This window comes from Aotus nancymaae, unplaced genomic scaffold (assembly GCF_030222135.1).
Source record: "Aotus nancymaae isolate 86718 unplaced genomic scaffold, 86718_ANA_hifiasm-v0.15.2.pri h1tg000014l, whole genome shotgun sequence".
Lineage (NCBI taxonomy): Eukaryota > Metazoa > Chordata > Mammalia > Primates > Aotidae > Aotus > Aotus nancymaae.
Window position 1 is genome coordinate 65,402,813 of NW_026988425.1, and position 24,704 is coordinate 65,427,516.

Below are 24,704 nucleotides of genomic sequence, written 5' to 3' on the forward strand. Positions count from 1 at the left end.
GGCTGTTAAAAAAATTTTTAAGTGAATGCTAAATAATTATGGTTAATGTTTAGTGAACTCTTACTCTGTGCCATGTACTGTGCCAACCACTTTACAGGCACACTTCGATTTTTAGCAACTCTTTGAAATATGTACTATGATTCCCATTTTACAGATGAGGGAAATGTTGAGAGGAATGTTGAGAGATTTGCCTAAGCTAGTACATGGCAGAACTGGGATTCAGTTTTCATGCTTTGGAAAAATTAGAATAGAGCTAAGTATAGATATGTTGACATAAATTTTAATTTGGAGAATGCTTTGAAACCAGGGGACTGGACCTTAAATCTGAACCTAAACTGATGAATGATACCTTTTTCCCCTGGGTCACGAATGATCCAGAGTATATTTAAGCAAAAAGAAAGAATACAGAGAATCAGCTTGAAGGAGGTTAGTGTTTTTCTTAAAATATTACTCTAGAGAATAATTGGAATATTGAAATTTTCAGTCATCCAATTTTTATTTTGATGGGCCATTTTTTTTTTTTTTTTGTGACTTTTTTTCTCTTCCTGTGTAACTTTTCCCACTGTACTTTGGCTTTGTGGCTTTTTTTTTTTTTTACTGCTTTTTGCTTTTATATGCCAGTGTCATTTCCTAAGACACTGCTCAGCCAAAGGCTGACAAGTATGTGGCATGTGCTGCCTTATTCATGGCAGATACCATTACTAGATCGTTACATTCTTCCCCGGAGGAGACTTCAGAATCTCTCTCATCTCAGTGCTGTAGGCAGTCACTGCCAATATTGAGTGTTGGTACTCATGTTGAAACCTGTCATCTCCAGCTTAGTTCAATAGAGACTTTTTGTTTGTGAGTGTCAGAAAGCCATATAAACAAGCCTAAGCAGAAATTCCATGCATTGGCTTTTTTTTTAACCTGAAAGTCTGCAATAGATTCAAGGTACAAATGGATTTCATCAGGACTTTGTTTCACTCTTTTCTCTAATTTTTTTCTTTACTTGGCTTCAGATTATTAAGTTCCAACTGTAGACTTTTTCCTGATAACTGACAAGGAAGGGCATCAACAGTCCAAGCCTATATCCATTCAGTTTAGAACCCTAGTAGAAAAAACTTTTTTTTTTGGTAGTGTCAGCATATTAATTTCAGGGAAGGTTCTGCTTTTGTCACATGCTTATCTTTGTATAAATCACTGTGTGTAGGGTACTAGGATATTGTAATTGGTCAACATAGGTCACATGCGCAGATCATGGAGGATCAGGATTTGTATTCTGAAAGGGATAATGGAAATGTCCTTTGAACAGACAAAAATTACTACTATAGTGCATTGTGGAATCACAGTACAAAGATACCAAACCCCAAAATAAAACCTTTTAGAACTGTAGTAGGTTGTATATGTGTTTCAGGTGTACGATTTAATCATGTTGTTAATGTTTAAATTATTGGAAATAACAGTTTAAAAGGCATGGATTTACTTTATAATTAGATAATACTAGAAGAGAAAAGTTACATAATTTGGTTTGTCTTATAATCATGGAGTTTTATTGCATAAGGGGACCTTAAAAGTAATATAGTCCAAGGCTGGGGGTGATGGCTCACGCCTGTAATCTCAGCACTTTGGGAGGCCGAGGCAGCTGGATCACCTGAGGTCAGGAGTTTAAGACCAGCCTGACTAACATAGTGAAACACTATCTCTACTAATTACAAAAAATTAGCCAAGAGTGGTGGCATGTGACTGTAATCCCAGCTACTTGGGAGGCTGAGGCAGGAGAATTGCTTGAACCCGGGAGGCAGAGGTTATGGTGAGCCAAGATCGCACCATTGCACTCTAGCCTGGGCAATAAGAGTGAAACTCCCATCTCCAAAAAAAAAAAAAAGTAATATAGTCCAAACACATTTATTTAACACACAGAAATATGTTGGAACTTATCAAATACCTGCCACTAATTTCCTTTAATATAGACTTGCAGGTGAATTAAGATTTTGTCAGTTCTTAGAAATTTTGCTAACTCAGCATATGAGGATTGCTGAACCCTTATTCATCATAATGTCCTACTTGTCAACCTACTTATTCATTCTCTATGAAGAACTCAACAAATATACAGTTATTCTAAATTCCTTTCTGTTGGTTAGCTAATAACTGTATGTTGGGAATTGCCTTTAGGCTCACTGCCTGATTCCTTTTGTCTGGACATTTAGATCATGTTTCTTTTCTTTTTTTGTGTGTGACATGGTCTTGCTCTGCCACCCAGGCTAGAATGCAGTGATGCAATCATAGCTCACTGTAGCTTCAAGCTCCCAGGCTCAAGCAGTCCTCCTACCTCAGCTTCCCAAGTAACTGGGACCACAGGCACGTACGTACCAGTACACCCCCCTAAGTTTTAAAAATTTTTGATGGAGACGAGATCTCACTATGTTGCTCAGGGTGGTCTTGAACTCCTGGGCTCAAGCAATCCTCCTGGCTCAGTCTTCTAAAGTGCTGGAATTACAGATGTGAGCCACTGTGCCTGGCTCATGTTTCTTTTCTTATTTGTGGTACAGTACAGTGGTTTGTGACCTGCTCTTTGCTAGCAGTGAGACCTATAAGCCTTAGTGCCCTCATCTGTAAAGTGAGGATAATAATAGTAACTGCCTCATGGGGCTGTTGTAAGATTTATGTGAGAGAATGTAACATTTATTAAGTATTTAATAAATTTTTTTTTCAAAAAATGATGCATTTCTCATGAATAAGTAGCCACTAATGTAGTTTCATTATAAATTTAATTTTATTGGCCTCAAGTTATACGAAGTCATGTAGAAAATACTTATAACTTGATAATAGGAAGTAATAGAGAAGCCAGAAACGGTGATGACTTGGGCTTTCCTAGCGTCACTAAACCCAGAATTAGGTGGCTGTTTCAGGACCCCAAAGAGTCATAGAACTAGGACTTTTAAACAGTCCTAGAACAAACTAACTGGTGTGGGGTGGAGTGGAAGGAATAAATTATTTCCCTTGTTGAGTTGCTATGGGCAACTAAATGCAGTTCTTTCATATTTTTTTTTGTTTTTTTTTTTTCCTTTTTGAGATGGAGTTTTACACTTGTTGCCCAGGCTGGAGTACAATGGCACAGTCTCGGCTTACTGCAGTCTCCGTCTCCTGGGTTCAAGTGATTTTCCTGCCTCAGCCTCCTGCGTAGTTGGGATTACAGGTGCCTGCCACCATGCCCAGATAATTTTTTTTTTTTCAAAGTGCTGGGATTATAGATGTGAGCCACTGCACCTGGCCTCTTTCATAATGTATTTTTTTGAGACAGTTTCACTCTTGCTGCCCAGACTGGAGTGCAATGGCGTGATCTTGGCTCACTGCAACCTCTGCCTCCCGGGTTCAAGCAATTTTCCTGCCTCTGCCTCCCGAGTAGCTGGGATTATAGGCATGTGCCACCATGCCCAGCTAATTTTGTATTTTTAATAGAGACGGGGTTTTTCCATGTTGGTCAGGCTGGTTTCGAACTCCTGACTTCAGGTGATCCAGCCACCTTGGCCTCCCAAAGTGCTGGGATTACAGGTGTGGGGCACCTGAACAAATGAGTCTAGGGGCCCACTGCAATAACAAAAGTTATGCTTCTTAGAAAAATAACATACACAAAATTTTGCATGTGATTGTGGACTTAAAGGATTTTGTTTTGTAAAGTATATTCTAACCTTCAATTGTTTTATACTATTGATTTCTGTTAACATTTTATTTCTCCTCTTTCGTAAGGACCCCCTTTAAAACTTCCTAGTTTTAGTTCTGTGGGATAGAGATTTTAAAAAGAAAACAAAAGATCCAATTCTTTTTGAAATTTGTATACATAGCTGGATGCAGTGGCTCATGCCTATAATCCCAGCACTTTGGGAGGCCGAGGTGACTGAACTCTACTCTGTTGAGAACGCCTGCAAAAAAAGGCAAGGATTGAGTTGGAGAGACCACTGCATGACTGTTGCAGTAATCCAGGATATTTAAGAAGAAAAGAGGCCGGGTACAGTGGCTCACGCCTGTAATCCTAGCACTTTGGGAGTCCGAGGTGGGTGGATCACCTGAGGTCAGGAGTTCGAGACTAGCCTGGCCAACATGGTGAAACCCTGTCTCTAGTAGAAATACAAAAATTAGCTGGGCGTGGTGGGGGGCACCTGTAATCCCAGCTATTTGGGAGGCTGAGGCAGGAGAATCGCTTGAATCTGGGAGACAGGTTGCAGTGAGCCAAGATCATGTCATTGCACTCCAGCCTGGATGACAAGAGTGAGACTGTCTCAGAACAAAAAAAATATAAATTGTATACATAAAAGTTAACCTATCTCTCATGCTGCAAAATGACTCCAATTTTATTTTTAGTCAGTTATCTATTGAAAGATACAACTTGTCACTTTATGTTTTCAGTTCTTTTATGTAAGTCAAACTCTTTGAGAGCATTACGAATTTATTTCTTACTCATTATGATAATGTTATATTAGTTATTTTATGTACTGAGACTTTTTGTCATTGCCTTTTTGTTTGGTCGTTTTGCTTTTTTTTGAGACAGAGTGTCATTCTGTTGCCTGGTCTGGAGTGCAATGGCGTGATCGCGGGCTCATTACAACCTCCACCTCTTAGGTTCAAACAATTCTCATGCCTCAGCCTCCCGAGTAGCTGGGATTACAGGCATGCATCACCACACCTGGCTAATTTTTGTATTTTTAGAAGAGGCATGGTTTCACCATGTTGGCTAGGCAGGTCTCGAACTCTTGGCCGGAAGCAGTCCACCTGTCTCAGCCTCCCAAACTGCCGGGATTACAGACGTGAGCTACCACACCTAGCCTGTCATTGTTTTTTTATTTTTATTTTTATTTTTTTAGTGTAGTACTGCCTGGTTCCTCTGGAATTTGAGTCACTGTGAGAGGATGCTTTGAATATCAAAGCACCTGTGATCTGAAAGGATCATGAATAAACAGATGTTTTCTAATTTTGGATTTTTTTAATATTCCAGTGACATTGCCCTTGTAACCCTAACCACTCTCAGATAATTCAGTTGCTAAAAGAGATTAAAGTTCATATTTTCAATGGTTTATGTTTTACAGTCATTCTGGTAATTTTACTTTATGCTATTTATAATCCATAGAAGTTCAGCAGGTTTCCATTTGTAATAAAGAAAAGGATAAATAACCTAAAACAAAAATTGGTAGGCCAGTATGTAATATGTTTAAATAAAAGGTTTTTTTAAGCTTACCTATATTTTCATTATATAATATGAGTTTATAGCTTCTATTTGAAGACTTCCAGGAACTTTAAAGATACAAGTCTTTAAAATATTAAAGACACAGGCTGGGTGCAGTGGCTCATGCCTGTAATCCTAGCACCTTGGGAGGCCAAGTCGGGCAGATCACCTGAGGGTCAGGAGTTTAAGACCAGAGTGGCCAATATGGGAAAACGGTGTCTATACTAAAAATACAACAGTTACCTGGGTGTGGTGGTGGGCGCCTGTAATCCTAGCTACTTGGGAGGCTGAGGCAGGAGAATCACTTGAATCTGGGAGGCGGAGGTTGCAGTGAGCTGAGATCATGCCAGCACACTCCAGCCTGGGAGACAGAATGAGACTCCATCTCAAAAAAAAAAAAAATTAAGTATAAAAATAGGAGAAGCTTGAAAAAGTTGGCCAGAAAAATAATAGTGAGCCACAAAGCAAAAGGAAAATATGAGATTAATGTGGTTGGACTACCTAAGCAACATTAATGTATTAGTTTGAATATTTGGACTATTTAGCGACTATTTTAAAATTATACAGTAAAATAAATAATTTAAAACATATATAATCTAGTGATCATTTTTGCAGACTTCTTGAAGATTTGGGATAATGCCATACCTATAAGTAGAGCCTCTTTCACCTATCCCGTCCCACCCAGATTTTCTTTTGAAATCAGGGAAGTGAAAACCATTGTATGGAAAGCAAAATTAAAAATAGCTAAGAAGAGGCAAAGACCCACTAACCATCCCAGATATTCTGTGATTATTTGTTCTTTTGTTTGTTTGTTTGCTTTGTTTTCTATTGGATGGCAAGGGGAAAATGACCAGAGAAAGAGGAAAGAAGAATGGATAATGATTAGGGGAGAGGATAATATATGTATATTAGTACCAATGGGAGAGTAAAAGAGGAGATCTGGCAAAGAAAAAAACATCTAAAATCTTCACGCTGTGAAGGAGTACACCTCTACCTATGTGTCCCAGCCATAGGACTCTGCCCTATGGGGTTGTATATGGAATAGGCTGTTAAAAACATACACTCATACTTAATTGATTGGCATGGCACCTGATAATTGGTTATCTTTTATGTATTTTAGAGCAGGGATTGGTAAACTATGTCCGTTTAACCAAATTTAACTCTCCCTATTTTTATGATGCCCACAAGCAAAGAATAGGTTTTACAATTTTAAATTGTTGAGGGAAAAAACCAAAAGGAGAATAATATTTTGTGACACAGGAAACATATAAAATTTAGATTTCAGTGTCTATACATATAATTTTATTTGATTACATTCACACTTATTTGTTTATGTATTGTTTATGGCTGCTTTCATGCTGTAGCAGCAAAGTTGCATAGTTATGTCAGAGTATGTGGCCCACAGTCTAAAATATTTACTACCAGACCCTTTAGAGAAAAAGGCCCCCCATGTTGCAGAATACATTTCCTGTGTAGTGTGGTAGCATATAGTATATCATAGTATATAGAATTGTGTGGCTTGTGACAATAGATAGTCTTTTTCAAAAAGCAGATTCTGCTGTTTTTCGGTTCTGAAATCGTTTAATCTGATATTCTGTACCAGTTTCATCTACAGCCATATCTCAGCACAGTAATTGAATCTCATAATATACCTAAATTCTGAAGTAAACATCAAACGATTTTAAAGATAATATTCTTTCTTATATGTACTAAAACTTATACTGAACAATGAGTTCTGGGTTGCAAAAGAGGATTTATTTTTATTAAACTATTTTGAGCTTGCTTTGTTCAAGCCAATCTTAGTTCATTCATTTAAAGTGACCATTAAAAATGTTAATAAATGTATAAATATTCTGGTAACAAAATAGAGGTAAAAAGAATTAAGCTTATTGTTATTTTTACATGTAAAAATTCATGTATAGTGACAAGGACAGGGTTTTAGTTCTTTTTGCAGTATATAAAAGGTGCTCACTGAAGCCTCTTTGAACTTAGAAGGAAATTTAACTGAAAAGAAAATGAAATACCTCAAGGATCACAAATCAAGAATATAGTCAGGCCTCAAAAGGAAACCCAAACCAGTAGGAAAGCAAGGTATCATATTTCCTACATTCTGTCTCTGCATTTCTACAGCTTCATTATTTTCTTTGCAGAATGACTCCTTGCTTCTCCAGGCACATGATATAAGATGATCTCTCAGTAATTTGTAGGTTTTAAAACTTGTTCCTTAATTGCCGTTGCAGCCTAGAATTAACCCCAATTTTTTTTCCCTTTCCAAATTTCTTGAAGAAAGAATCTGATTGGTCCAGCTTGGGTCAGGGAAACTTCATTCTAGTCCAGTCGGTTTTGACCAAGTCATGCAGTGTAAACATGGCTTCTGGGTGTTCCACTTGCTGGGGAGGGGGTATTTCCCAGATAAAAGAGATTATAATGGGCTCAACATATCCCCTAAATTTCTCCTTCAATCATCCTCACCTAGCAGATGTATTAAGATTTCTGGAGGTGGAATTGGAACAAGGTATGGATGTGGTTTGAAAATGCATATTAAACAAAGCTTTTTTTCCTCTAAAATTTTGGTATGAAAATTTTCTAACATGCAGAATAATTGAAAGGATTTTAAGGCCAGGCATGGTGGCTCATGCCTGGCCTTAAAATCCTTTCCCAGAATTTTGGGAGGCTTGAGGTGGGTGGTCAGGAGTTTGAATCCAGCCTGGCTAACATGATGAAACCCTATCTCTACTAAAAATACAAAATTAGCCAGGTGTGGCGGTGCGTGCCTGTAGTCCCAGCTACTTGGGAGGCTGGAACACAGTTGAACCTGGAAGATGTAGGTTGCAGTGAGCTGAGATCACGCCACTGCACTCCAACCTGGGCTACAAGAGTGAAACTCTGTCTCAAAAAAAAAAAAAAGTATTTTACAGTGAAGGAACTATATATTCACCACCTAAATTCCATCATTAATATTCTACCATTTTGGCTTTACTATATCCACTATACATCTGTCTATCCATCCATCAATCCATCTTACTTTAAATGCATTTCAGAATAGGTGGCAGAAGTCAGTACACATCCCCCAAATACTTCAGCATGCATATTATCATTCTTTTTCTTAGTTGTAGAAAATTAACATAAAATTCAGCAGTTTAACCATTTTAAAGTTTATAGCTCAATGGCATTTTGTACATTCAAAATGTTGTACAGCCATAACCACTATCTAGCTCTAGAATATTTTAATCACCCCTAAAAAGAAACACCATTATCTATTAAGCAGTCACTGTCATTTCCCTCCAGCCGTCAACCCCGGGCAAAAAGTAATGTGCTTTCTGCCTCTTTGAATTCACCTATTCTGGATATTTCATATAAATGGAATCATACAAATAATATGTGGTCTTGTGTTTGACTTTTATCATTTAGCATATTGTTTTCAAGTTTCATCAATGTTGTAACGTTTCAGTATGTCATCCTTTTTATAGTTGAATAATATTCCATTATATGGGTATGCCATGTTTTGTCTATCCATTCATCTGTTGGTGGACATTTGGGTTGGTCCTACCTTTTGGCCATTGAGAATAGTGCTGCTATAAACAAGTGTGTACAAGTTTGTGTCAGAACATCTGTTTTAGTTCTTTTAGGTATGTACCTAGGAGTGGAATTATTGGGTCATATGGTGATTCTGTCTTTGAGTTTTTGGGGAACTCCCAAACTTTTTTCCACATCAGTTATACCACTTAACATTTCCTTTTTTGTTTTATTTTTTTGAGACAGAGTTTCACTCTTGTTGCCCAGGCTAAAGTGCAATGGTGCGATCTTGGTTTACCACAACCTCTGCCTCCTGGGTTCAAGGGATTCTCCTGACTCAGCCTCCCAAGTAGCTGGGCTTATAGGCATGGGCCACCATGCCTGGCTAATTTTGTATTTTTAGTAGAGATGGGCTTTCTCCATGTTGGTCAGGCTGGTCTTGAACCCCTAACCTCAGGTGATCCGCCCACCTTGGCTTCTCAAAGTGCTGGGATTACAGGCATGAGCCACTGTGCTCAGCCACCACTTTACATTTCTACCACCAATGTTGCAGGTTCCATTTCCCCATATCCTTGCCAAAATTATTATTTTTTTAATTATCACCATCCTAGTGAGTATGTAATACAGTATTTTGGTTTTGATTTGCATTTCACTAATGACTAATGATGCTGAGCATCTCTTCATTTGCTTGTTAGTTATTTGTATATCTTCTTTGGAGAAATCTTTATTAAAGTCCATTGCTCATTTTTAAATTGGATTATCTGTCTTTTTGTTGTTGAGTTCTAATTCTTGATTTTGGATACTAGAGCTCCTTATTAGGTACATGATTTGCAAATATATTCTCCCATTATGTGGGTTATTTTTCACTTCAAATGTCTTTTGGTGCACAAAAGTTTGTGATTTTAATGAAGTTTTTTTTTTCTTTTGTTGGTTGTGTTGTTACTGCCATATTTAATAACCCATTGCCAATTTGAAGGTCATGAAGATTTACCCCTGTGTTTTTCTGTAGGAAGCTTATTCTTTTATCCATTTTGAGTTAATTTTCATACATGGTATGAGATAAGGCTGCAACTTCATTGTGTTTTTTTGTTTTGTTTTGTTTTTTAAGAGATGGGGTCTTGTTTTGTTTCCCAGGATGGGGCACAGTGACATGATCATAGCTCACTGCAGCCTCAGACTCCTGGCCTCAAGTGATCCTCCTGCCTCAGCCTCCTGAGTAGCTGGGACTACAGGTGCATGCCACCATACTGGGCTAATTTTTTTTTATTTTATTTATTTATTTATTTATTTATTATTGCTTTTTAGGTTTGGGGGTACATGTGAGGAACATGCAAGATTGTTGCATAGCTGCATACGTGGCAGTGTGATTTGCTGCCTTTCTCCCCTTCACCTATATGTGGTATTTCTCCCCATGCTCTCTCTCCCCAACTCCCCACCCACCGCTATCCCTCCCCTATTTCCCCCCAACACACTGGGCTAATTTTTAAAACATTTTTTAGAGATGGAATCTTCCTGTGTTGCCCAGGTTAGTTTTGAACTCCTGGGCTCAAGCCTTTCCCCTATCAGTTAGTGGCAACTACATTCTTTCAATTACTCATGCCAAAACCCTTAAAATGATTCTTCCCACCTCCTTTTTAAACAGTTCTGCTGAGGTATAGTTAACACACAATAACTATATCTATTTAATTTGTACAGTTTAATGAATTTTGACATGTATAACATCTGTGAGTCTACTGCCACAAATAAGCTAAAATATATAGGTATCACCTCATGTTACCCATTCCACCCATCCCAAGGTAATCACTGATTTGCTTTCTGTCACTATAAATTAGTGTACATTTTCTAAAAAGTTACATAAATAGAATCATATAATATGGGCCAGGCATGGTGGCTCATGCCTATAATCCCAGCAGGTTGGAAAGCCGAGGCAGGTGGATCACGAGGTCAGGAGTTCAAGACCAGCCTGGCCAATATGGTGAAACCTCGTCTCTACTAAAAATACAAAAATTAGCTGAGGGTGGTGGCACACAGCAACTGTAGTCCCAGCTGCTTGGGAGGCTGAGGCAGGAAAATCGTTTGAACCCGGGAGGCGGAGGTTGCACTGAGCCAAGATCGCACCACTGCACTCCAGTTTGGGTGACAGAGCGAGACTCCATCTCAAAAAATAAATAAATAAATAAAGAATCATATAATATGTACTCTTATTTTGGTCTGGCTTCTTTCACTCAGCAAAATTACATCTGATACATGGTCTGCACTCTGAACTAATAAGACAGATATACAATTTAAAATGCTCAGAAGATTTGAAATACTTTTCAACAAAGAAAATTACAAATGGTTAATAAACACATGAAAAGATGTTCAACGTCATTAATCATTAGGTAAATGGAGATTAAAAGTCATAATGAAATACCATTATCCCACTAAAATGCCTTTAATCAAAAAGATATGTAATACCCAGTGTTGGCAAAGATCCGAACGAAGCTGAGCCTTCACACGTTGTTGGAGGGAATCATAAAATGCTGTGGCCACTTGGGAAAACAGTTTAGCAGTTTGTTAAAGAGTTAAACATACACCAACCATAAGACCCAGACATTCCACTCCTAGGTATCTACCCAAGAGAAATAAAAATTCATGTTACAAAAAGACTTGTAGGTAAAAGTTCACAGGAGCATTACTCACAATAGCTAAAAACTAGAAACAATGCAAATGCTCATCAACAGGTCAACAGCTAAACAAACTCATTCATCCACACAATAGTATACTACTCAGCATAAAAAGAAGTAAACTACTGATACATGCAGCAACGTGCTTAAATGTCAAAAACATTACGCTAAGTGAAAGAACCAGACACGAAAGACTACAAATTGTATTATTCAGTTTATATAAAATTTTATGATTCCCTCCAACAACGTGTGAAGGCTCAGCTTCGTTCGGATCTTTGCCAACACTGGGTATTACATATCTTTTTGATTAAAGGCATTTTAGTGGGATAATGGTATTTCATTATGACTTTTAATCTCCATTTACCTAATGATTAATGACGTTGAACATCTTTTCATGTGTTTATTAACCATTTGTAATTTTCTTTGTTGAAAAGTATTTCAAATCTTCTGAGCATTTTAAATTGTATATCTGTCTTATTAGTTCAGAGTGCAGACCATGTATCAGATGTATATTTTGTGAATGTTTTCTCCTGGTCTGTGGCTTGTTCTTTTTTCTTTCTTTTTTTTTTTTTGGTGTTTTTGAAGAGCAGAAGTTAATTTTAATGTCCACTTTACCAAATTTTGTTTTTTTATGTGTTACGCTTTTGTGTCAAATCTAAGAAAACTTTCTCTAATCGAAGATCACAAAGATTTAAAAAAATTTTTCTATGTCCTTTAGTTGAAGTTTTACAGTTTAGAGAGACACAGGTGATAACCTGAAAAGAATTCTCAATGGGCAAAACTGGAATTACTTGAGCAAGTAATAAAAATACTAGATTATAACAGAAATAATAAAATAAATAGCCATTAATACATACAGATAGAAATAAATGTTTGAATAAAGAATTTAAAATTTATTTCAATATTTTGTATATATGTTAATGCAAAAGGTGACCAAAAGATTTGGACACTACCTGAATATATATATATATGTGAATGTCACGTAAGCACGTGAAAGGATACCCCATTATTAATTAGGAAAATACAGATTAAAACCACAATAAAGATAGCAGTGGACACTTATTAGAGTGATAAAAATTTGAAAGACTGACTATACTAGCCAGGCAGGGTGGCTCACACCTATAATCCCAGCATTTTGGGAGGCCAAGGTGGGTGGATCCCTTGAGCCCAGGAATTGAAGACCATTCTGGGCAACACAATGAAACTCCGTATCTACAAAAAATACAAAAATTAGTCAGGTGTGGTGGTGTGCACCTGTAGTATCAGCTACTTGGAAGGCTGAGTGGGGAGGATGGCTTGAGCCCAGGAGGCAGAGGTTTCTGTGAACTCAGATTGTACCACAGCACTCCAGCCTGGGCGACAGGGCAAGACTCCATCTGGAAAAAAGAAAAAAAGACTGACTATACTAAATGCTATCAAGAATGTGGAAGAACTGAAATTTATGAAGACTTCTGGTGAAAATATAAAATGATACAACCACTCTGGAAAACCCTTTGGCAGTTTCTTAGAAATTTAAACATACACTTACCATATGATCCAGCAGTTCTACTCCTAGGCATTTACCCAAGAGAAAAGGAAATATATGTGCAAACACTTGTATAGGAATGTTCATAGCAGTTTTATTTGTAGTAACTCCAAACTGCAAACAACCCAAATGTCCATTAACAGATGAATAGATGAATGGATAAACAAACTGGTATGTCCATACAGTGGAGTACTACTCAACAATAAAAATTAATGAACTGCCAAAGGGTTTTCCAGAGTGGTTGAGATTCATCCATGTAGTTCTGCTCTTCAAAAACACCAAAAAAAAAAAAAGAAAGAAAAAAGAACAAGCCACAGACCAGGAGAAAACATTCACAAAATATACATCTGGAATGTTTCACAGTGACTGAAATCTGTGGTTAAAAACCTATTTCTTTGATTTAAGACTAGAGTTTCTAATTTTTTTTCATAGTTTTCAAGCCTTGAGTACTATATTAGTCCATTCTTTGTGTCACTATAAAGAAATACCTGAGGCTAGGTCATTTATAAAGGAAAGATATTTAACTTGGTACATGGTTCTGCAGGCATTATAGGAAGCATGGTGCTGGCATCTGCTTCTGGTGAGACCTCAGGAAACTTATAATCATAGTGGAAAGCAACGGAGAGCCAGCATGTCACATGGCAATAGTGCGAACATGAGAGAGATGAGGAGGTCCTAGACTCTTTTAAACAACCAGATTTTGTGTGAAATAACTGAGCGAGAACTCATTATCAAGGGGATGATGCTAAGCCATTCATGAAAGATCCTCCCTCATGGTCCAGTCATCTCCCATTAGGCCCCATTTCCCACATGGGAATCACATTGCCACATGAGATTTGGAGGGGACAAACATCCAAACCATATCAGGTACATATGAGAATTATTTTCGGAGTTTTTAAAAATTTTCTTTTCTTTTTTTTTTTTTAATGTACAGAAATTGATTTCTTTCTTTCTTTCTTTCTTTCTTTTTTTGAGACAGAGTCTTGCTCTGTCACCCAAGCTGGAGTGCAGTGGCATGTTCTTGGCTCACTGCAACCTGTGCCTCCTAGGTTCAAGTGATTCTCCTGCCTCAGTCTCCTCAGTAGCTGGGTTTACAGGGGCCAACCACCACACCCAGCTAATTTTTGTGTTTTTAGTAGAGACAGGGTTTCACCATATTGGCCAGAGTGGTGTTGCACTCCTGACTTCAGGTGATCCGCCTGCCTCAGCCTTTCACAGTGCTGGGATTACAGGTGTGAGCCACTGTGCCAGCCAAGAAATTGACTTCATTGGTCCAGGGTGGGTGCCACTGTATTTTAAAACTCCTCAGCTGATTCTAACTTGCAGCCATTGTTGAGAACCTATAGCATCACACTACATGAATGCTTGTTATAAATGGAGAATCGCAAACCCTATCTCGGTCCTACTGAATCAGAATCTGTATTTTAATAAGACCCCAAGGTGCTTTGGGCTTTGTATGCACGGTATAACTGGAGAAGTGCTGTCTAGACTAATTAAATATCTGGCAGTGGTCACAGAGTCTACTAGGACTGTATTTCTCAAAATGGGTTTACAGGACCAGCGGCATCACCTGGGAATTTGTTAAGAGTGCAAATATTTGAGCTCCACCCTAGACCTTCTGAATAGAACACTCTGGGAGTGGGGTCCAGTAGTCTTTGGTTTAAGAAGTTCTCCAGGTGATTCTCATACTTAATATAGTTTAGAAGCATTGCACCAGGAGTCTCTCATGAGGTTTGGAACCACTGAATTGAGGAAATTGATTCTGCAAGTCCTTTATTAAAACACATACTCCTGAAGTGAAGTGTCATTAATGTCTGCAACTTTCAAATGGTTTAGCAAAAGAAAAAAATTATATAAAGCTATGTGGAGAGAGAGAGCGAGAGCAAATGCTATATTTGTTATCCACCTTTTATAAATGATACAACCTAGGTTCAAAAACAGTATCTAATTCAGAAAGTATCAAAATTCGAATTTGAACTTCCATGCCTTTTGCATATCATCACAAGCTGGACTGTGATTCTCTTTTTTGTGTAAACTTGCCTGGCCCATCATCCCAGGCATATGGGAATGTGACTGTGTTGCATTCCACAGGCCCAGGAGCAAGCTTGAAAATGTAGTCATTGATTTCCATTGTTATGAGTCATACCTCTCTCAGTGCTTGCACATGCGCAATCATCATTCCTTTTTTAAAACTTTTAGCATATGACTTGAGAGTGTTTGTATGTGTTTAGCTCTGATTAGAAGCAGAAATATGTTTGATTTGAATAGCCCAGACTTACTATTTGAATTTTGAGGGTAGTTTTTAACTAGATAAGATTACAAACTTGTCCTGTTGATGGCCTGAGATACAGGATTGATTCCGAAGCAACGAGGATTATTAATTAAATATTTTACATTTTTCATATTTTATATTCTTCCTCATTCCACAAAACGTTTATGGTGATCAAAGATTACTGTTAAGTAAGTTGCTTTTCAGAACTCTTTAACATCTTTTCAAAGTTTTGATCCAAATTAGGTTTGAATGAATTCTTTAGGTTGATGGCTTTTTAAAAATAGCAGTTATTTATTCCTATCTGGTGATTAAAGCATCATATTTAAGAATTGTTTTGCTTTCAGTTATTGACCTCTTAGAGTTGTTCTTCTGTGAGTTTAATTGAACTCATAGTGGTGTTTTAAAATAATGTGTAAAAGAGCATCAAGAGACAGAGCCAAAATGGTTTTATTTGCTTTTATACAAACTAAATTGCCCTTGTGACCCAACATAAAATCTAAGTGCTAAGAGCAGTTATTTATTTCGACAAAAGAATTAATTGAGTCTAAAACAGTTGAAATTCCAGTTGTAGCAAACTATTCATTAAGACTCTCACTCTGGCTTTAGTACTGTCAAAAAAAATAACTTGTCTTATGATTAAATAGCAGAATGATGGGCAGTGGACTGCATTTGAAGGAGATGCTGAATAAACTTTCCACTTGTGAAACATTCAGAAGTGACATGCTACAAGGGGGGTCAGAATGTGCATTGATATCCAGCTGAGTTGTCAACTGGCACTGAGCCAGGCACGCAAAGCCTTGCCATGTGAAGCAGCATGTGGAGCATATGCCATTTGTAAAATAAAATCTTTTCATGCATAATGGTTTTTTAAAGAAAGATTGTATTTAGTTTTTTTATACCAGAAATCATTATTTCTATGTTTAATAGAAAGTTTATGTGAATGGTACTCAATGTAAAATTTTTAATATATATTTTATGATTTGAAGTGATTTTGCATCTTGTATTTCAAAATGTTTTTTCTTTTGGGTTTTTTTTGGATGTTTTTCTATTTCAAATGGATTTTAAGAGACTAGAAAAGATAAGAGAAATCAAGATACGTTTACTATAGGAAAAGAGTTTTGTGAGAAAAAGATAAAGAATTTTGTTTAAAGGGATTGATTTTATAGTTAAGGGATTTCTTTACTAGTTTCACATATATGAAGTCATCCAAAAATTTTACATTTTTTTTCTGTATGTACCGTATTTGCTAAGATGATGATGTAAAAGTCCTTCTAGATAATATATATTTGGTATTTGTAAACAAGGCAATTTGTTTGGCATTGGTATTTTGTTTGTATTTTATTTACTTTTTTTCTCCTCTAGAGTAAGCCCATGGCCTGAGCATTAGAGATTCTGTAAATAGTTAATGGTTAGAAATTATGTGGATGTGTAGCTGTAGGAGAATTTTTGACTAACCACATGCCTGGTTGCCTTTTTTTGGTAAACTCTTTCTCAGCTTTATTTGACAGATGATTATATTTTCTCAAGCTTTATTAGTACTTGGAAAAGCCAAAAATATATAATAAGCTGTTGGTAACATAGGTAGAGATTTATTATTCTTCATAATTTTTATAGTAAGTGAAAAGTTGCTAATTATGAGATGCACATCTTAATTTCTTTACCCTTACTGATTTTTCAGTCTGCTCTCATCTCATTGTAAATTGTTATGATAGGCCTCTAAGGGAGTCTAAGAACAAGCTCAGTACCCTTTTATTAAATGATTTCTCCGCTTCCAGATTTGCAGGATGGGTTTGAATAAAGTCCTTAAATTTTTAATTGGGTCATTTTCTGACTCTTTAAGACTTTTTTGGGTAGAAGTGAAAAACATTTTTTTTTTTAGTCTTAGTCTATATTTAGAAAAATGTACTAGTAAGGAAGATACTAATAATTGATTAGGACCTTGTTTATCAACTCACTTTTATGACTGTTTTATTCTCCTTATTTCTAAATGTTTATTTCATTTGAATGGAAACTAGAATCAAACAGAAATAAATCTTAGATTGGCAGGGAGGGAGAGAGACATTAAGCCAATATTTTTAGATCCTGCTGCTTGTAGAGAAACTTTCTTGTTAATCAATGGTTTTCTTTTATAATGGAATGATCAATAATAATGCTGATCATGAATTTGTACATAGTTAAGCTTCACATCTCAGAAGAACCAGTAACAGAATCCTCTGTCATCTACTCTACTTCAAGCTGTATTTTAAAATTTCTTCATATAGCAAGTTATACTCATTACCATTAATAAATTAAAAATTATTTCACAAAAATGCTAGACTTTCATGAATTTGTTATAAAAAGGACTGAAATGATAGCTTAGTGGGAGATCCTTTTTTTAGTCTCATATTTAGCTTTTGGGATATTTCTGTAGGAGAGTAATTCATGTTTTGCTACTTTCTCTACTGCCAAATAATTTGATATTTCACATATATGAAGTGTACTATATTTTATGGCATTTAAGGCTACTCTCAGCAGTCAGTCATTTCAGGACTATTTTAATTGTTTTCTAATGATTTCTACTTTATCATCCTCCTCTTCTACAATCTATCACTCATAGCATTGCTAAATTAATTTTCCTTGAAGATCACTTTATGGGGTGGATGTATATGATCTTACATGAAAACTTTTCCTGTTTCTTGCAAGCTGTAGTTCACATTCCTTGACCTGCTATACAGTCAGAGAGAGATCTGGATTATAATCCCAAGCCTACCACTTGACTAGTCTGTAGTTTATTTATTCATTCAATAAATGTTTACTTATTCACTCGACTTACTATTTACCTAGCATTTGTTAAGTATTGAAGACACACAAGTGATGAACAGGACAGATGAGGTCCCAAGCTTACATTCTAGTAGTATTTACCATCTTGGTAGCCCTGTTCTTCCCATGAACACCACCAAGGATTCAGCAGTCACCTCTTACCATGCTTGTTTCCTCTCATCAGCAGTACTGCCAGCTACTTGAAAGCAGAAATTACATGTTAGTTTTTGTGTCTCTAGTTCTGTGGCATCTCATACAATGGGTTTTCAGTAGTTAGGTGATCATAATGGGCTAGTCTCAGTTGTTTTTCATTGTTGGAATTATTTGATTTTTAAAACTTATTACTGATATTTGAATTAACTATTAGATAACAATTAGAACCATGTCAGAACAATTAAAAAGATATGTTGTCAATTAGAATAAAATATTTAAAGTGTAAAAAAAGTATTAAAATTTACCCGATAATTTTTTTCTAACTATATTTTTCTACTAGAAGTTTTTCAATTTTTTTTTTTAGGCCTCATTGAATTTGAAGAATGTGACACTGCTAGTGCAGTTGAAGGTAAGTTGATTAGTTATAATATGTTAATGCACATGGCAACTAGCTAGTATCTTCATTTCATTGAACAAATAAGGAGGGACTGCTGTCCCTAGGTGTCAGCATACCTATGGAGTGATATTAAAATCTGAAATTAGTTTGAAGGCCTGCAGATACTACTTGTTCCTTAATAAATAATAGATTTTCCCAAAAGAATATTAGTGTGTTAGATTATATATTTTTAAAGATTAAGTATAGCATGCGTTTGTTTTTAAATATACATTGAAATAGTTTTCTTCATTGACATCCCTGTTTAAGCCTTCTAATGTCGTGAATATGAAACTCATCACTATACATTAATGTGTAGTGCTAATTGTACAGTGGGTAACATTTCATTAATGTTAATATTACTGTCATTTCGCTGGGTACAGTGGCTCATGCTTCTAATCTCAGCACTTTGGGAGGCTGAGGCAGGAGGATTACTTGAGGCCAGGAGTTAGAGAACAGCGTGAGAAACATGCTGAGACCCCGTCTCTACAAATAAAACTTTTAAAATTAGCGGGTGTGGTGGTGTGTGCCTGTAGTCCCAGCTACTTGGGAAGGCAGAGGTGAAAGGATTGCCGGAGCCTGGGAGGAGGAGCCTGTGGTGAGCCATGATCGTACTACTGCACACCAGCTTGGGCGACAGAGTAAGACCCCGTCACAACAACAACAACAACAAAAACCCTTCTTGAATGTTCTCATCTGTCAGATGAGGGGCTAATGTCTCTACTGCTCACTTCTTTTTTTTCTTTTTTTTTTTTGAGACAGGGTCTCACTTTGTCTTCCAGGCTGGAGTGCAGTGGCATGATCTCTGTTCACTACAGCCTCGACCTCCTGGGTTCAAGCGATCCTCCTACCTCAGCCCCCCAATTAGCTTTGACTACAGGTGTGTGCCACCGTGTCCAGCTAATTTTGTTTTTTTTGTAAAGATGGGGTTTTGCCACGTTGGCTAGGTTGGTCTTGAACTCCTAAGCTCAAGTGATCCATCCACCTCAGCCACCGAAGTGCTAGGATTACAGGCGTAAGCCACTGCACCTGGCCTCTGCTGCTCAATTCTTAAAGAGTAAACATCTAAGTTTTACGTGCCAAATTCTTTTTTTTTTTTTTTTTTTTTTTGAGACGGAGTCTTGCTCTGTCACCCAGGCTGGAGTACAGTGGCACGATCTTGGCTCACTACAACCTCCGCCTTCTGGTTCAGATTATTCTCCTGCCTCAGCATCCCAAGTAGCTGATTGCAGATGTGCACCACTATGCCTGGCGAATATTTTGCATGTTTTTAGTAGAGACAGGCTTTCACCATTGTTGGCCAAGCTGGTCCCAAACTCCTGACCTCAGGTGATCTGCTCACCTGGGCTTCTCAAAGTGCTTAGGATTACAGGCATGAGCCACTGTGCCGGGCCTTAAGTGCTGAATTCTGTCAACAGTTAATAGCGTGACTGGCCTTTAAAAATAATTTGTCATGAAAGAAGAGGATGAAGAATTGCCTTATTAGGAAAATGAAAAGTAATTTTTACTCCTCAGTTAAGGTAGAATCCATTTATAGCATTGTTTGTATTAGGAATAACATATGGACACAAGAATGCCATATTGTAAACTTTTCATGTTATTTTTTTTTTTTTTTTTTTTGGTTTCTGTTTTTTGTTTTGTTTTTTAAATTTTTGAGGTAGCGTCTCACTTTGTCACTCAGGGTGGAGTGCAGTGGCGTGATCACAGCTCACTGCAGCCTCTACCTCCTGGACTCAAGCAGTCCTCCCACTCCAGCCTCCTGAGTAGCTAGGACCACAGGCATCACACCCATCTAAGTTTTTGTATTTTTTTGTAGAGACAAGGTTTCACCATGTTGCCTAGACTGGTTTTCAACTCTTGAGTTCAAGTGATCTGTCCACCTTGGCCTTCCAAAGTGCTGGGATTATAGGCATGTATCACTGCACCTGGCCCCATATTATACTTCTATTGGGTCTGCTGTATCATCTTTTTATCTAAAACAATACATTTATATTTTGTGAGCCTCTAGAAAGCAAACATGATTTGACCTTTATAACATGATTTGACGTTTATAACAAAATTTGGTAAAATGAATAATGTACTTTCTTGGAAAGATATCTCCATATGCTTATTAGATGTAAGGTGACTTAGGGGAGACTTAGGAAAAGAAAAGATTTTATCTATCAAGTAAATGTTATGATCTTTTGATGAATAATAGGCTACGCTTTATTAACATAAGAAAAGTCTAACCAATGGGTTGAGTGGTTGATAGTTTTATTTCTGTCATCCACAGTTGTCATCATAACTAGCATCAGCAGTTATGAGCAAATTGTGTGTGAAGATGCAAGATGTATTCATAAGTTTAATATATTTATCAGGAACAGTTATGTCTCTGTAACAGTATCTATTTATTTTAAAGGTATAAAACCAAGGAAAAGAAAGACTTTTGCTTTGCCAGGAATCATTAAAAAGGAAAAAGATGCAGAATCTGTGTAAGTATTTTAAATATTGTCAAAATCCTTTTTGTTTTAATAAGTGATTAGGAATAAAACTTTTGAATTTGGAAAGAGAAAAGTATCTAGGGAATAATTCAAAAGTATATGTGTAAGGTGTGAAAAACAAACCTTTCTAAATACTAATAAATGTATTTGCCAGTTCCTTTGGTTTTAGATCAGAGTATTAACTTATTAGTTATTTAAAATTTTTAAGACATTATAGGCAAAAGCTTTAATGTCTAGAAATGGAAAATTTTAAAATATCCTTATTTTTATAAAATGATACATGTGTATTTAAAAAAATTAAAAGGACAGAGAAAACTAAAAATTTCATCAAAGTCTTAATGCCTAAGAGAAAATCTATGGTCAGCTACTTGATGAAAATCCTTCTAGACAATTCTAGGTGTATAGGCACATAGTGATAATATACATACATTGATGGAAAATGTTAAATAGAGGAGGGAAATGCCCTAATGTTTTACCATTTATACTAGGTCATCATTTTTAGATGGAATATTTGGTCCACTTATAAATCTGATTTACCTTCTCTTTTTTTTGAGATGGAGTTTTGCTCTTGTTGCCCAGGCTGGAGTGCAATGGCCCGATCTTGGCTTACTGCAACCTCTGCCTCCCAGGTTCAAGCAATTCTCCTGCCTCAGCCTCCCAAGTAGCTGGGATTATAGGCGCACACCAACACGTCCAGCTACTTTTTTGTGTTTTTTAGTAGAGCCATTTTGGCCAGGCTGGTTGTGAACTCCTGACCTCAGTTGATCCACCCACCTCAGCCTCCACACATTGCATATCCTTTGAAATGCTTGAGACCAGAAATGTTTTGGATTTCAGATGTTTTCGGATTTTGAAATATTTGCAGAACACATCCAGTTGAGCATTCCTAAACCGAAAATTTGAAATCCAGAATGTTCCAATGAATATTTCGTTTGGGCATCCTGTTAGTGCTCAAAAAGTCTCAGATAGGGAGAACTTTGGATTTCAGATTATTGGATTAGGGATGCTCAACCCGCATTGTGTTCATTAACTGTCACAAGTCAAAGGTCCAAAAGCCTTTTAAATCTGTACTGTTAATTTTTTTTTGTGAATTTATTTTAGAGTACATACATAGAAATTCTTCTAATCTCATTTTTTATGACCTCACTGTCCTTAATTGTACATATTTAGATATTCTTTATGTTTTAGTTTTACATTTTAAATAATAGTTTTCACTAGCTTATATGCAAATTCAATACTTATCGGTTAAATGATACAATTTCAGTTCTTAACTACATATTACATAAGAAAGTTATCCAACTGGAAGTCTGGATTTGGAAAAAACTGGTTTTGACTTTTGTGTATAGTAAAGTATGGAAAGTACTTCAGATGAAACTGAAGTGTTTAAAAATTGTATTTTTTCCAGTAGTTTAACTTTTCAGACCACCTGCCACTATTTAATACTGACTTTTTTTTTTAAGTCAAGCTTTCTTTAAGGAAATTTTTTAAACTTGCTTTACTTGAATGAAACCTGTTAGAAAGCCTTATAGGACTGACAGCTTTCTTGATGTGTGAGTATAATCATGGAAAAGAATTACTTTTGAAAATAGGTTTTAGAATACTTATAAGCTCTCAAAGCATAATGTAAGCTGATAGAAAAAAAAGGAATACTTGTTAGCTGTTTGTTGTTTATTTTGTCAGGTAGTATGGGCATAAGAATACCTTTTTTTGAATTTAAAAATAATTTAGTATGTTTTAATCTTAATGGTTTGATTCATCTGAATATTTTTGTAGAGTTTAAATAAAAGCTATGTTTAAGTACCAAAGTAAAGACTTTAAACAAGTATAATTAGCAGACAATTCTAATTATTATTAAATATTTCTGATATTTTGCTTTAATAGAGAATGCCCTGATGCAGATTCACTGGTAAGTAGATTTAATTTGATATAAACAGTTTAAATTAGCTATTTTCATTAGGACAAACCTAACATTTGAGTTGAGTTGTTACCAGTCTTTCAAAGAAAAATACCATCATATTGTAAATTCAGTATTAAAATTATTTTACAAGTGCATTTTTGGATTTACATTTCCAGATGCTTTCCTAATAAATAGTATTTCTAACCACCTTTGAAAAGTGGACATTTAACTTTTAAACTTGGAATGGTGCTGTATCATACTGCTTTTTCTTGGGAAATCAAATCTGTATACTTTATTTTAAAATACAGTGTTCTTACCAATTTATTCTTAGTTCTATTAAAATAAAACATTGTCTGTGCAGGCATTTAAGTTTCGTTTAAGAGATTGTCATTTTAGAAATAACATCAAGAACCATGGTCAGTACTTTTCTGTGCTTTTTATTTTAAAGAAACATTGCTTATATTGATAAAACGTATTACTTTACATGTAATTAAAGAAGACATCAAATGGAGCTCCCTGTGGTTACAGTGAGAGTGTAGATTTACTAAATGCTGTTAAGTAATGTGTAGATGAACATAGTTTTCAAACTATTCATTAGATACCATTCATGGTGGTAAGTATAGGAGTTGCAAACAGTCCCTCTCTTTTGCTTATTGTTCTTGGTTGCCTAACTATTGTTTCCTTTGATCCAAAAACATTTTGGTCTTTTATAGCATCATAGTGTACCAAAATAAAGAACTAAAAATACTTTGTGAAACACTGTGTTTTATGTTACTTACCTAAAATAAAATTAGTATTTTGTTTTATATTTTGACTTTAAAATGCAATTATGATTTGTTAACAAATTTATATGAAAAATAAGAAATAGGCTTATAATGAGTTATGGGGTTAAAATCATCAGTGTGTTTTTGGAGTTTTAATGTTTACTACTTGGTTACTCTATTTGATACCCTTGGTTAACTAATTAATGCAAAGCAGCAGATGTGTTTGGGATTTACTTTAGTACTCATTTTATTTCTGAATTAATTATTTTTATGCATTTTATTTCTGAATTATTTGTAGCATTAAATTGATGATTGTAACATTAAATACGACTTTAATACTTAGTTTATATATATTCCCTTTAAATAAAACATCTTATTTCAGCAACTAATTGATAATATTCTATAATGATCAGTGTTACCCAATTTTAAACTTTAGTTAGTACTTATCCAGAATACAAAAGAGAATACCAAATTCTAATGGTGCATAAGACGCGACTGGTAAGTTTGACTGTGTAGAAATGAAACATTTATAAAACTGGAAACATACATTATAAAAGGATTTGAATCATCAAAGACAAACTGGCAGAGCATCTTTGCAAGACATATGACGGGGCTAATTGCTTTCATTTATAAAGTTTATATGCAAATCAATACAAAAAGTAAGTGGGTGCCTAGAAGGAAAAGGGCATAGGATAAAAATGGCAAATTTTCATAAAAAGAAATAAAAGTAGTGATAACCATAATAAAATTACTCAAAATAGTGGTCTTATTCTGGTACAAATTAGAATGAAATTACTATAGTGTCTAATCATATTGGCAAATTTCTTTTTAATTTTTTTTTTTTAAATTTAGAAACAAGGTCTCACTCTGTTGCTCAGGCTTGAGTGCAGATGTGTGATCATTGCTCACTGTAACCTTGAACAACTGGGCTTAAGCGATCTTCTTACCTCAGCCTCCCATGTAGCTGAGACTCCAGGAACATGTTACCATGCCCAGCTA

General features: G+C 35.9%; 1 protein-coding gene and 1 pseudogene across 3 annotated transcripts in view; one reads left to right on the forward strand and one right to left on the reverse strand.

The window, feature by feature from the left end:
• FCHO2 (FCH and mu domain containing endocytic adaptor 2) overlaps positions 1-24,704 on the forward strand; it is a 126,901-nt gene that overhangs the window by 55,890 nt on the left and 46,307 nt on the right. For all 3 annotated transcript variants that reach the window (XM_012462179.2, XM_012462178.2, XM_064376043.1), the window contains exons 9-11: positions 18,496-18,540; positions 20,963-21,035; positions 22,926-22,950. In XM_012462179.2, the coding sequence (XP_012317602.1) occupies positions 18,496-18,540; positions 20,963-21,035; positions 22,926-22,950 (143 nt within the window). The remainder of the gene's footprint in view (positions 1-18,495; positions 18,541-20,962; positions 21,036-22,925; positions 22,951-24,704) is intronic.
• LOC135275033 (small nucleolar RNA SNORA40) lies at positions 6,890-7,007 on the reverse strand (annotated as a pseudogene).